Genomic DNA, 15,689 nt, shown 5'->3' on the forward strand with positions numbered 1-15,689 from the left:
AAAATGCTACATTTGTAACAACTGATGAACGTACAGTGACACATCAATATTGCCTAAAGTCCGCAGTTTACATTAGGGTTCACTCTTCCTTTTGTACATTCTATGGGATTTTAACAAATGTATGACATGTATCCACAATTATATTACCACACAGTATAGTTAGTTTCACTGCCCTAAAAATCCTCTGTGCTCTGCGTATTCATCCCTCCCCCCCACTAATGCCTGGTAACCACTGATCGTTTTACTGTCTTGCAATATTTTTAAGGGAAACTTCTAAGTCATGTAACTGGGAAACATTTTCTTTTTAAAATGTTTTTCCAGTTTTATTAAGATATATAACATTGTGAAAGTTTAAGATGTAAAATGTGATTATTTGATATATGCATATACTGCAAAATGATTATCAGAATAAGGTTCCTTTAAACACCCATCACATATACAATGGAATATTACTCAGCCATAAAAAGAAATGAAATTGAGTTATTTGTAATGAGGTGGATGGACTTACAGTCTGTCATACAGAGTGAAGTAAGTCAGAAAGAGGAAAACAAATACAGTATGCTAACACATATATATGCAATCTAAAAAAAAAAAAAATGGTCATGAAGAACCTAGGGGCAGGACGGGAATAAAGACGCAGACCTACTAGAGAGTGGACTTGAGGACACAGGGAGGGGGAAGGGTAAGCTGGGACAAAGTGAGAGAGTGGCATGGACATATATACACTATCAAAGTAAAATAGATAGCTAGTGGGAAGCAGCTGCATAGCACAGGGAAATCAGCTTGGTGCTCTGTGACCACCTAGAGGGGTGGGATAGGGAGGGTGGGAGGGAGGGAGACGCAAGAGGGAAGAGATATGGGAACATATGTATATGTACAACTGATTCACTTTGTTATAAAGCAGAAACTAACACACCATTGTAAAGCAATTATACTCCAATAAAGATGTTAAAAAAAAAAAAAACACCCATCACAACACATAGTCATAATTTTTCTTTATTCTGGCAAGGACTTTTAAGACTTACTTACTCTCTTAGCAACTTTCAAATATACAGTACAGTACTATTAACTATAGTCACCATGGTGTACATTACATCCCCAGAACTTATTCATTTTATAGCTGGGATTTTGTACCCTTGAGCCAGTTTCATCCATTCTCAGCCAGTTTCTTCCCTCCACCCTTGGCAAACAAACAACAACCTACTCTGTTCCTATGAGTCTGGTTTGTCTTAATTCCACGTATAGGTGTTACCCCACAGTATTTGTTTTTGCCTGACATATTTCATTTAGCATAATGTCCTCAAAGTCCATCCATGTTGTCACATATCACAGGATTTCCTTCTTTTTAAAATCTGAATAATATTCCTGTGTGTGTGTGTGTGTGTGTATGTATACATACATACATACATCACAACTTTATCCACACATCGTCAATGGCCACCTAGGTTGTTTGCATGCTTTAGCTATTGTTAAAAAAAAAATGCTGCAATGAACATGGACATTTGGATCTCTCTTTGATATGGTGAGAGGTTTTTAAATACTGTTTCAATCTCCTTAGTCATTACTGATGTGTTCATATTTTCTATTTCTTCATGATTCATTCTTGGTAAGTTATATGTCACTAGGCATTTATTCATTTCTTCAATTAGTTGGTATCTAACTGTTTATAATAGTCTCTTATGATCTGTTGTATTTCTTTGATATGGGTTGCAATGTCTCCTCTTTCATTATGATTGTATTTATCTGAGTCTTCTCTCTTTTTTTCTTGGTCTAGCTAATGGTTTGTCAAATTTACCTTTTCAAATAATTACCTCTTAGTTTCATTATCTTTTCTATTGTCTTTTACTCTCATTTATTTCTGCTCTAGTCTTTATTATTTCCTCCCTTCTACTAACTTTGGGATTAGTTTTTGCTTATTTCCTTGAGGAGAAAAGTTAGGTTGTTTGAGATCTTTCTTTCTTCTTGATGTGTTTATCCCTACAAACTTGCCAGTTAGAATTGCTTATTTTTCCCCATCCAATAATTTCTGGTATGTTGTGTTTCCATTTTGATTTGTCTCAAGGTATTTCTTTATTTCTTCTTTTTTCCTTCTTTGATCCATTAGTTGTTCAGGAATGTTATGTTTAATTTTCAAATTTCTATGCATTTTCCACCTTTCCTCCTGTTATTGATTTCTAGTTCTATGTCACTGTGGTCAGAAAAGATATGTGATACAATTTCAATCTTCTTAAATTTGCTATCTATTAACTATCATATGATCTATCTTGGAGAATGTTTCATGTGTACTTGAAAAGAATGTAGTCTGCCGCTGTCGGATGAAATGTTCTGTATATGTCTGTTAGGTTCATTAAGTCGTAGTGTTGCTCAAATCCACTGTTCACTTATTGATTCTCTGTATGGAGATAATTGTTTAAAGTGGGGTTCTAAAGTCCTCATCTGTTACTTTATTGTTGTTTATTTCTCCTTTTAGCCCTTGTTTTAGTTCTATTAGTATTTACTTTATATATTTAGATGTTCCGATGTTGGATGCATAAATATTTACAATTGTTACACCTTCTTGATGAACTGACCATTCTGTCATTACATAATGACTGTCTTTGTCTGTTTTGACCATTTTTTTGCTTAATGTCTATTTTGTCTGTTATAAGTATCACAACCCTTGCTTTCTTTTGGTTACTATTTGCTTGAAGTATCTTTTTCCATCCCTTCAATCTCAAGCTATGTGTGTACTTAAAGCTAAAGTGAGTCTCTTATAGACAGCATATCTTTTAATCTTGTTTTTATATATTCAGGCTATTCTATGTCTTCTGATTGGAGATTTTAATACTTTTATCTTTAAAGTAATTGTTGATAGGTAGGAACTTGCTTTTGCCTTTTGTTAATTGTTTTCTGAATGTTTTGTTCCTTGTTTCTTCTAATGTTCTCATCCTTTGAGATTTGAGTACTTTTTGTGGCAGTATGCTTTGACTCCTTTATCATAAACTTTTGTGTATCTACTATAGGCTTTTCCTTTGTGGTTACCATGAGGCTTACATAAAATATATTTATAGCATCCTAATTTAAACTGATAACAACTTAATTTCAATAGCATACTAAACTTTATAATTTTACTTCTTGCCCCCCCCTCACAGTTTACATTATTTTAGGTTACAATTTACACATTTTATAATGTGTACCTAATAACAGATTATTGAAGTTATGATTATTTTTAATACATTTGTTTTTTTTAACTTTTAAACTAGAGTTGTAAGTGAATAATGCAACACCATTATAATATTAGAGAATCTGACTTTGGCTACATATTTACCATCACCAGTGAGTTTTACACATTCACATGTTTTTACAGTTTAAATTAGCATCTTTTCATGTTAGCATGAAAAACACCATTTAGTATTTCTAGTGATGATGAACTCCTTCAGCTTTGTCTGTTTGAGAAAATATTTATCTTTTCTTCATTTCTAAAGGACAGCTTTTCTGGGTAGAGTGGTCTTGGTTGACAGGTGTTTTGTTTGTTTGTTTGTTTGTTTTCTTTCAATATTTTGAATATATCATTCCACATTTTCCTGGCCTGTAATATTTCTTTTGAGAAATTCACTGATAGTCCTGTAGGCTTTCTTCACTCTTTTTCATTCTTTTTCCTTTTTCCTCCTATGACTGGATAATTTCAAATGGCCTACCTTCCAGGTCACTTGTCTCTCTTCTGCTTGATCAAGTGTGATATTGAATCTCTCTATTGAATTTTTCAGTTCAGTCATTGTATTACTCAGCTCTAGGATTTCTGTTTGTTTGTGTGTTTTTTTGATGGTCACTTTTCCTTTGTTCAACTTCTCATTTTGTTTATGCATTGTTTTCCCAATTTTGTTTAGTTGTCTTTCTGTGTACTCCTATAGTCCACTGAACTTCTTTAAGAGGATTATTCTTAATTATTTTTCAGAAAGTTCATAGATCTCCATTTCTTTAGGGTCAGTTATTGGAGTCCTATTAGTTTCCTTTGGTGGTGTCATTTTTACCTGATTCTTTGTGATTCTTGACTCCTTGCATTAGTACCTGCACATCTGAGTAAGTGGTCTTCTTTCCCAGAATTTATGTTTGCTATCACAGGGTAAGACCTTCACTCATCAGCCCAACCTGGGGTACTAGATGAGTCAGCTGGCAGCATTTTTTGGCAATTGGGGCTTGCTATTGGAGTCCCTAGTTGGATGACGCTATTGCCCAGTATCTGAGGTCAGAGGGGGTGCCACTGGTTGAGCTCCATCATTGGGTGGAACTGCTGGCTGAGCTCCACATTCAAGCAGGGCTACTGCGTGGATGCTCAGATTGAGTGGGGCTACTGACTGTGCTCTGTGGTCAGGTGGGGTCACTAACTGGGTTCTGTAATCACCTCTGGTCAGGTGAGGTGACAGGCTGTGTTCCCTGGTAGGGTGGTGCTACTGGTTGGCAAGTGGGCAGGGCTATGAATGGGCTTTGCAATTGCTCCTGGTCAGCTGAGGTCTCGGGCTGTGCTCCTTGAGTGAATGGCACTGCTGGCTGGACTATGTTCAGTTGGAGCTGCAGGCTGTGCTCTGTCATCAAGTAGGGCTTCAGACTGTGCCCGAATGTTGCACAGGGCTGCAGGCTGGGCCTCACGACCTGGTAGGCTACTGGCTATGCTCTGACTGGGCTCTCTGGTGGTGAGGGACTTCCAATTGTATCCTGCAGTTGGGTGGGGCTAGGGACTGTGCTCTGTGGTTAGGTACGGTCACTGTCTAGGGTCCCTTATCAGGTGAAGCAACAGGTTATGCTCCACAATTGGGCAGGGTAACTGGCTGGGTTCTCTGCTTGGGTGAGGCTGCAGGCCTGGACAAGGCTAGATGTTCAGCAATCAGGCAGGGTCATAGATTGTACTCTGCTGTTGGGTGGGGTTATAGTCTGGACTCCGTGGCTCAGTGTTACTGTAGACTGGGCTCTGAGACTATCCAGGGCCACTCTTCAAGCTCCCTGGTTATGTGGAGCCAAAGAGTATGCTTAACAGTTGGGCAAGGCTGCTTGCTTGGCTCTCTGACCAAGCAGGGCTATAGCATGGGTTCCACAGTGGCCTGGGTTCTCAGGCTAGGCTACTTGGACAGGTAAGACTAGAGGCTATGCTCAGCAGTTACACAGGGCTGAAAATCTGCTTTCCAGCCCAGGCAGGACAGCACAACAAGCTGCATGGCTAGCACAGCCCATTGACCAGGCACCTAAATCAGGCAGAACTGTCCACCGAACTCTCTAGCCAGATGGGGCCACCAGTTTGGCTCTGAAGATGGGCAGAGCCACTGGCTGGGATCTCTGCTTGGGCACTGCTATAAGCAGAAATGCAGTCTGCCAAGATCTAAGTGCTGTTGCTGTAAGCCCCACCTCAACTTCTCCACCTCTATCTGATCTCCAGTGGTTGAGCCCCACAGATTCCCCCAGTTATCTCTATGCAGTGTGGCCCAAATGGTCCTTCTGGGAAGCGTCCCACAATGCTGGGGGAGCTAGACGTCCACCTAGGGCTCTCTTTTTCCAGTGAAGAAACTATAGGCCCAGGGGGCCCTCTCGGTGCAGTGCTGTGCCAGTCTGGAGAGGGGCAATGTGGTCAGAATGTAGCTGATCCTCTCACCCTTCTAATGTACTTCTTAGTCTGCCATCTCGATTGGCAAACTTTTCTGGACTAGTTTCTATCCTCTTTGTTTTTGCCATGAACTCTTTAACACCAGCTTACGGATCCCTTCTCAGAATAAAGTAAAATACATAAAATTACAAAAGAAACCAATTATATTGAAATAGTTATCAAGATATTTAAGAAAATAAATTGTGATATAATAATAGATGTGCTTCTTGATTAAAGCATTAAAAAATAAGATCTAGTGGCAGCTTTAATAACTAGTGTAATTCTGAAGTAGTAATGACTATAAACAATATTTCAAGATATCTGCCACAAATTTAATGTGATAGGAAAACATTTATTATTTCTATTAGTGACAAAGTTAGAGGTACTGTTAATACTACTTTGGTCTGTTGCCTATATTGTTAATCAGATGAAATACTAAATATTAGTTAGCAGGTAAAGAAAATAAAGAAGCCGTATTTTTCACATCTAAGTTCAGGAGCCGCTGAATTCTCTCCATGGGTCTCCCAGGGGCCTTTGGACCCCGGGTTAAAAAGCCCTGCTTTTTACATATCTTTGTAATTATTCTGCAGCAATTTTATACTGCCTTCTACGTTAATCATCTTTTTTCTGCTTAGGCTTTGTGAATATGACCATAATCTCCCTACCAACATGAATTTCCTCAGCATTTAAGAATCATTTGCATGCACTGATGTTCTAAAATAGAATATACTGTTATTTTTCCTTCAACACTTGAACCACTTTTTTAAAACTGCTAATTTCTTTTTCTTTTGGTCAATGTTCTATATGTAAATGTGCCTACAAATATTTCATTTTTACCACTGATGTCCTAAAAACACTGGTCTTAGAGTTTTCTCTCAGTAGATCAAATTAAATTACACTAAAGCAGATTTTCAAAGCTGAAATAATAACTCCAAGAATCACCTAAATTTAGTACACATTATTTGGAACTAACTCATAATTGCATATATTAGAAGCTCCTCAACAATCTCAGGATATGGTGTACTTTTTAAGTGTTTCTATGTGTTCTTGTAAGTATTTTAGGACCTTTCAACTTCTTCCATATAGTGAATTTGACTTCTAGCTTCAATTTAGATATTTTGAAATAAAGGAGACATTAATATTTTTATTAATAACCTTAAATTTGGGGCTCTCTTTTGCTGATTAAATTAACATTTGAGGGTTTGTTTTTGTTTTGTTTTGTTTTGTTAGTAAAGGATTTATCCTGACAAATAACTAAAATCTATTAGTTGTCTGGCAGGAAAGAGCTTATTGACCCATACTGGTGTTAATTCAAGTCTCTGGGAAGCAATGTGTCCTTAATTGTTTTTTGTTGTTTTTGTTGTTATGAGGAGACAACCATGCCACATGAGCAATAAACTATGATTATGCATGGATGGAGTTTAGCACTGTAATCAAATAGAACTTACAACAAAGTTAATCTGATGATACATATTTAATGCTATGCATTATCAATGTGCTACATGGTAATTAGTCATAAATGGTAAACAGCTCCTTTGAATGGCAAATTGATGTTACTTTTGCATCACTGAAGCAAACCCTTTCTAGGATGGGAGGGAGAAAGGCAGTGGTGATCTAGTCTTTTCTCTGGCCTGAGGGAAGCAGTCTCCTTTGGGTACTTGAAAATCAAATGATTGTTTCTACCCAGGACCTTCCTCCTTACTAGAAGATACTCAGACATTGGATTTGTCTGCATAAACGCAATATTAACTTTCATAACTCAGATGAGTTATTCACAATTTGTGCCTTGTACCCAAGCAGCACAATTCCAATCATGCATACTATTAAATTACATGTTAAATTGTTTTCTCCTACAAGCAGAAGTAAGAAAATGAGTTTTGATTGAGAAGGGTAAGGAATGAGAAGAAATTTTAGAGTATCTGGCATCGAGGAGGAAGGCAAGCCAGCTTGGAAAAAAGTCTTCAGTGGCCTGCTTTAAACAAAAGGAACGCACAAAATTGTTGGGGCAAAGGATGCAAGTGATCAAACACACAGAGATGTGAAAAAGAGAAAGATACAGGCTTAGAAAAGGGAATGGATGTCTAGAAAAGAGGAAGAGATGAGACAGAAAAAGGTTAACCCACCCCCAGCAAACAGGAAATGCACGGAAGCAATGGGTATTAACACTCACAGAAGGAAACTGGCAGGATCTACACTTTGTGGTTCTCCTTCACTCACCTTCCGAGATTTAGCATAATAATGTGATTTCACAAGCAGTCCTTTTGACTGCATAGTGGATAAGATTAAACCAACTGAGTTCAGTAATTTAGACATAATTTACTGCCTTCTCCAAATTGAAAGCAATTCCTTCCTCCCAACTGGACCAGGCAATTTAAAGAGAGAAACAAATATGTACCGTTTATGCTACAAAATCAAGTGAAACAGAAAAAAAAAAAAAAAAAAATCCCACGTAATACATTTCTATACATACATTTTTAAAGCTTGTTGAATATTAGAGGGCCATTCATAAGTGAGACTCCTTCTGTTTCTTACATTCCCTAAAGAGCTGAAAACATGACTTAAAAAATAATAAATGTTTTTAATGTTACTGGTAAATAAATATCACAGTAGCATTCTGCATATTACACTCTTTTTTATTTACTAAGGCATGTGAAGGAAAAGCTACAGTTTTAATGGGCAAAATAAATGCCTACATTGATTAATTCTTCAAAATATGGTTCTCTTTTACTAAAATCTGCTTATACAGAAAAGACTAGAAAGCTTCAACTACTGAATAGGAGTCAGATGTTTGTTTGCCTTTTTGTACTTTAAAATGAAACTGTCCAACTGGATAAAAAGAGGGAGAACTAAGTCACATTTAGGCTTCTTAACTTGCTCATTCTGACTACTGTGCAAAGAATCACGGGACTAAGGCAGGCAGGACAAATGTGATCAGCTCTCCATTTCAACTCAGAGAACTCTGGACCTGGCTAGCTGGACAAAGAAAACACATTTTTCAAAAAACTTTTCCACAAGGGAATTTCTTAGCACAGTGTAACTTTTGTTGAGGTTAATAAAGTTGTGTCATGATAATAAAGAGCCTACACAAACTCATTAACTCTTAGTCCTACAGGGTAAACTGTAATGCAAGCCTACACTACACAATGGAGAAACTTCTATATAGACACAGCCTGCTCAAATGGCAGACAATGGTGCTCTGAGATTTAGAGACAGTCTAAGGGAGGTATAACAAAATTGCTACAGCATAAACTACTCAGTCTTCTTAAAATCAAAGCAAGCCACGTGGCTCAAAAACAAACAACAAAAAACCTGCAATGACTATGCCCATCCATGAAATATCTTGCAGTTCTTCCTTCCAAAAATTAAACCAGACAGGGTCAAACATATGAAGAATTCTAAGAATTAGATCTAATAGAGTGCTTTATTCTACCAAGCAGTTTATTTGGTGTAATCCTCACAGTGACCTAGTAATGTCAGATGAGAAGATAGGGCTTTAGCAAACTGACACAGTTTGCCCATAGGAGGCAGAATAATAGAATAAAAAGAGCAATGGCTTTAGAGTCTTGATAGGCTTTGTTCTGAGTCTCAGCTCTACTACTCTGCCACTTACCAGCTAGGTGACAGTGGGCAATCTCTCTAAGCCTCAGTTTCCTGATGTGTAAATGAGGATAATAGTACTTATCTCATAGGACTGTTGCAGGATTCAATGAGATAAAATATATAAAGAGCACAATCCCCAGCACGTTAAGTGCTTAACAAGGGATAACTTTACCATTCACCCATTGATCCTGAGGAAGCTATTTTAACCTCTTGGCCTGTACACTTTTACGTCCATACAATGGTAATAACAATACCTACTTAAAAGTGTCATTGTGATGATGAAATAGATGCAATTTTATGTACAGAGGATGATGCGTCTACATGTGCACAGAATTAAATTTAAAAGGACACATATCTAATAAATGGCAGACACATACCTAGAACCTAGATCATCTGAGTCCTCTTACTGTCCACACAGCTAGATATTCCTAATTCTATTATCCAAACATAGAAGAACATTTTCACACAACTCCATTGAAAGGACAGCAATCTAGAAATATCTGTGAAAATGAAATTTAAAAGCAAAATATGCAAGTTACCTGAATTAAGGCCTCACTCAACATGTCTTCATTTACCTCCAGAATGACGTTTTTTATATCTTCATATGGCATACGATATGATCCTAGGAAGATAGCTAAAATAAAAATTGATTTTATTAAAAAGAGAGCAGCATCACCATTTTAAAGTCCTAATAAATACCTGATTCCCATTTCATAGACTCAAAATATAAAATTCCTGTCACTAACATTACTCTACAGAATTATGAGCAAACAAAAGTAGCTTCCATTTGATGGACTATACTACTCATCTAGGCAAAATGGCCTATTAGCTCAGGGTCTAATGTTTACAGCTCATGTGTATTTATATATAAGATAAAACTACTAACAGCACTGATGACTACATGCTTATGCATTTTAGATGAAGCTAATACAAAACAACCCATGAAAAGTTAGAAATTTTATCTCAAGTAGGCCTTTTAATTCAACGTAGAATTTACCATGGAGATTGTCAGATGCATCCAATACAGCACTTCTCAAGAATGACAGTAAAGTAACCCGATACTAAGAAAACCATATCAATCTACTTTGCAGTTCTCCCACATAAGAAAAAATTAAACTGTCTGAATCCTCAATGTTCTCTGCATCCCTGATGACATTCATGAGGTGTGCTATTAGTTGCTTTTATGTTGAACCAATGATTTCCCTTGTCAACTTTTTCTTAAATGGATATATATTATGCCATATGGGAATAATTCAACAAATTATACCTAGAAAAGCTTACAGTGACTCAGAAAGCATTATTCAACAATACATTCCACTTTAACCTCCACTGAACATACTTTTTAAAGAACATACATGTGTTCTTACCACCAGAACATAAATATATTCCTAAGAATTTTTTTTTTTTTCATGGAGAGGTCTATATGCCTTCCCTGGTACCTAAAAAGCATCTTCCCCTGTCCAGGCAAATGATTACCTAGACATGAACACCAAATGAGACCTCCATAGTCCAAATAAATAATGTTGACAGATATCAACTAGCAATTAAGATCATACTATGTTTCTTTTTTTTTTTAAAGTACTGAACATCCACTTTATAAAAAAAAAGGACTGTCGGGTAAGCAATGTACACAGGCAAAACAGCTGTTAGGAGACTGCTTTTCTGACAGCAACATTCCTACTGACACAAGAATGAGAATGACGAGTTGTTTACTTTAATCTGATTCTCTATAGCACACTCCTTCACAAAATAAACTCCCAAGGTATTTCTCTGCATATTTAGAAATGTTTGATGTGCTGAAATTTCTCATACATAGTGTTTTAGAATCCTCAGAATATAAACACAGCATACTGTGGTCACACACACACACACACACACACACACACACAAATGCTGAATTTAATACAGAGTGGAGACTATGTCAAGAAAAACTTAGGACCTGTGTAAATGAAGATGGGTTTAACTGTCCAGCTACTTTAGGAAAAGCGTATTTAATGGTTGACTGCTTTGTTAAAGGCTTTAAGGTTCACTAACCAGTTTTAAAGTACAGTGGTTAACAACTAGCTCACATCACAATTCCTTCAAATATAAAGCAAATAGTAGTAAAAGGATTTGCCCAATGTGACTAGTGAATACTCTAAAACTATCACTCCCAGGCCTAGGCAGAAGGAAAAAAATATATAACACTCTTTTCAACTCTGCCTTTCCTCTCACTGTGGCCTCTAACAATGCTGAATGATCAGTACTTTCCAAAGCTTTATTATTCTTAAATTTCACCTGGCCTAGCCAAGGCTAAATTATGGTAGTCTCTATTATGGCTGAATGACAAAAAGGCAGCCTAAATTTACACAGAATTTTGTTCCTAGTAGGTGCTAAATATACCTGTTCAAAGAAGTTATAACTTTGTTTTAAATACATCCAACAACCCCTCACCACCACCATCACCACCACTCCCTACTGAGAAAATAATCACATACAAAGATTCTGGGCTGTTTTGGGATCCAAAATTCTCAACTCTTTCACTTTCTTCTTTGTAGGCAGGGTCTTCTTTTCTTCAAAAGCTTCTGCATTCTTTTGAACTGAAAGAAAAATGTTGATTCATAAATAATAACAGTGCTAATCCAAATACACAGAATCACATTAGTAAGGCATATTAACTACATTAATAAAGCTCATGCCCAAATCAATAAATGGGTTTATTTCATTAGTTCAAGGAAGAGGATAAACATAAAAATACAGACCTGTTTAGAGGTTTCCCTACAAATTAAATATCAGCACTTAAGCAGAAAAGATAAGCCAAATAGAACCAAAAATCAATTGCTGCTTCTTACCTAATGTGCAGCATTAATTACTCCTTAACCAGGTTCCTACAGTAATGGAATTAAATATATAGAAAAATCTCCCTAATTTGGACTAATTGAGGAAAAAGGCAGATGTGCATTTATCCTAAAATATGCTAAACTTTAGGCAGGTCTTTAATTCAGTGAAATTGCTTTAAAGATATCTAAGGTAACTTTAACTGCTAAACAGGTTGCCATATAAAAACTCCTGCTGGGACTGCTTTGAAGAATAGACATGAAACATTTGCAAGTTACACAACAGTTAGCACCTATTTGCATACCCATAATTAATAAACCTCAAAGACATGGTCTTTTCAGTAAGTTCCCTTTGTCTCCCTCACCATTTTTTAGTGCTCTTTGCTTTCTTTGAACGAAAGATTTATTTATGCTATATTCAGAAGGTAACCCTTGAGTTCCAAACGGTTAAAATGTCCTGAAACCGTGAGGACTGACAGTGCCAAGGAGGGGCTTTAGACCCCCATCACTTCCACCAGCCCTCCCTCCAAACAAGCCATCCCCCAAACCAAAGTGAAAAACAACATCCTGTCTGCTAAGAAAATGAAGATTTATGTCAAATCCCTAAACCCCTCCTACACAGAAATTCTACAGCTACCACTATATTCCTGTGTTGGCAGTTTACCTCTTCTAATATAAAAACAGGGTTGTAGGTAATGGGAAAAAATATGAGAAAAGTAAAGCCAACATTTTTCAGTCAAGTAGAATGATATGCTCTTGGGCCCAAACTCTTGCTGCTAAATTTCATCACTAAATCACATGGCCATCATCATGCTGTTTCTTTATTACTTTTAAAAAATATAATGTCATTTTGAGGCAATCAGTATTTATCTGATCTTTGTTAAGGAGATCACAAATGAGTTACTGATCTTCTTGAGAGGAAAAGTAACCCGCAACCACAGTAGATTTTTTGCTAAGCTATGTGTTTACAGATGTGAGCATCTGGAAAACTTTCTAGAAGGCATCAAAATATTGTGGGTCCATTAAGACACCCCCCCCCCTTTGTTTTACTGGTGCAAAATATATGAAAATTAAATGAACTTACTACAAAAATCACAGAAAAAAATAATTACCTGAATAACTAAATTCCTAACAGTTAGTGCTAAGCTCTACAAGTATGACCAATCTAAAGTGATGGAGAGTCCAATCAGGCTAGGTAATTACACTTAACAATCATGATCTTATGGGAGTGCCAAGTAGTTTGCCATGTTTACACAAGATAAGAGAGTTATTGGTCAACTGGAAGAAAAATGACTTTTAAGATATTCTTTTAAAACCACCACAAGTATTCCCCCAAAGGATCTAAGACTACAGTGTCTCTCCAATAAAATAATCAGCATTTTAATTTATCCTAATTTTCAAGCCACTCCCAGCTTAACACAACTCTATATAAAGAAATAACAGTCAAAGAGTCAGTCCTTTTGTCAATAAAATAATATCTGAATTTTATTGAAATTACTTCTAGTATCATTCAGAAATGTGTCCTAGTCAAACAGATTAGTCAAGAAAACTGTCCTAATCTTTCAATATGCCTTAAATCCCACTATGGGAGACTAATTAACAAAGTACATATACAATGAAAATGCTATAGTATGAAAGACATATTAAGATTATCCTGCAAACTAACAGACTCCTGACTAACCCAGGCATATATAATGCTCATTTTGTATGACTTCATAGTTTTGCTTTTTTTAAAAGTATATTTCAACCTCTCCCCTTTTCACATGAACAGACTGTTTAAAATCAAGATTAGATCTCTTAAATATCTTGAGTTCACAGTTTTGTTTTTTGAATCCTAGTATATTTTCCTTGTATTATACAATTTGGTTTTATCTCAGGCTCAAGGAATGGTAAGAATTCCATGAGTGGGCACTGCTGTTCTGAGAATCATTAGAGTAAAGCTAGTTTAAAATAACTCCTTAACTAAACAGGCTTTCAGAAACAATAATGTTTTCACCAGGATCAGTAGATACTGACCAGTGGCTATTATCACCTTTGGCTTTCTTGTCTTTAAAAGCATTCTTTAGCAATCACAACCACAGGCTTAGATAAATATAGAATTTGAAGAGAGGCAATGATGTATGAAACTTAACTATATAGTATTGAAGCTTTCCTATATTAAAAAGTTCCTGCTTTCATAATGACTAGAAAATGCCACTTTTCCTAAGATGCTTTTATTGCATATATGTTTCTAATACTTACAAAACTTAAATATTCCATAACTTAATTTAAAAAATGGATAATCCCATAATTCAATTAAAACTCAGATATCTCTCTAAGGAAGATATACGGAATGGCCAACAGGCTTATGAAAAGATGTTCAACTGCTAATCACAAAGGAAATGCAAATCAAAACCACAATGAGATATCACCTCACACCTGTTAAGATGACTATTATTTTTAAAAAAAAAGATAAGTGCTGGTGAGAATACTGAGAAATTGGAACCCCTGTACACTATTGGTAGGAATGTAAAATGGTATAGCCACTAGGGCCACTAGGAAAAACAGTATGGAGATTCCTCAAATAATTAAAATAGAACTACTATACAATCCAGCAATCCCACTTCTGGGTATATATCTAAAAGAATTGAAATTCAAATCTTGAAGAGTTATCTGTACGCCTATGTTTACTGCAGCATTATTCACAATAGCCAAGATATGGAAACAATCTAAATGTCCATCAAAGGATGAATGAATAAAGAAAGTGTGGTATATACATATAATGGAATATTATTTAGCTTTCAAAAAGAAGGAAATCCTCCGAATAGCCAAAGCAATCTTGAGAAAGAAAAACGGAGCTGGAGGAATCAGGCTCCCAGACTTCAGATTATACTACAAAGCTACAGTAATCAAGACTGTATGGTACTGCCACAAAAACAGAAATATAGACCAATGGAACAGGATAGAAAGCCCAGAGATAAACCCATGCACCTATGGTCACCTAATCTATGACAAAGGAGGCAAGAATATACAATGGAGAAAAGACAGCCTCTTCAATAAGTGGTGTTGGGAATACTGTATAACTACATGTAAAAGAATGAAATTAGAACACTCCCTAACACCATACACAAAAATAAACTCAAAATGGATTAAAGAGCTAAATGTAAGGCCAGACACCATCAAACTCTTAGAGAAAAACATAGGCAGAACACTCTTTGACATAAATTGCAGCAAGATCTTTTTTGACCCACCTCCTAGAGTAATGAAAATAAAAACAAAAATAAACAAATGGGACCTAATGAAGCTTAAAAGCTTTTGCCCAGCAAAGGAAACCATAAACAAGACAAAAAGACAACCCTCAGAATGGGAGAAAATATTTGCAAACGAAGTAACGGACAAAGGATTAATCTCCAAAATATACAAGCAGCTCATGCAGCTCAATATCAAAAAAACAAACAGCCCAATCAAAAAATTTGTGGAAGATCTAAATAGACATTTCTCCAAAGAAGACATACAGATGGCCAGCAAACACATGAAAAGCTGCTCAACATCACTAATTATTAGAGAAATACAAATCAAAACTACGAGGTATCACTTCACACTGGTCAGAATGGCTGTCATCAAAAAAAAAATCTACAAACAATAAATGCTGGAGAAGGTGTGGAGAAAAGAGAACCATCTTG

The 15,689-nt window shown here is 36.2% G+C and overlaps 1 protein-coding gene across 5 annotated transcripts in view; it reads right to left on the minus strand.

Annotated features, from left to right (window-relative positions):
* The window catches only part of DIAPH2 (diaphanous related formin 2), an 891,422-nt gene that overhangs the window by 490,537 nt on the left and 385,196 nt on the right, over nucleotides 1-15,689 (minus strand). For all 5 annotated transcript variants that reach the window (XM_067724059.1, XM_067724058.1, XM_067724057.1 and 2 more), the window contains 2 exons: nucleotides 11,689-11,790; nucleotides 9,751-9,845 (listed from right to left, as the gene is read on the minus strand). In XM_067724059.1, coding sequence (XP_067580160.1) covers nucleotides 9,751-9,845; nucleotides 11,689-11,790 — 197 coding nt within the window. The remainder of the gene's footprint in view (nucleotides 1-9,750; nucleotides 9,846-11,688; nucleotides 11,791-15,689) is intronic.

Source organism: Pseudorca crassidens, chromosome X (assembly GCF_039906515.1).
Source record: "Pseudorca crassidens isolate mPseCra1 chromosome X, mPseCra1.hap1, whole genome shotgun sequence".
Lineage (NCBI taxonomy): Eukaryota > Metazoa > Chordata > Mammalia > Artiodactyla > Delphinidae > Pseudorca > Pseudorca crassidens.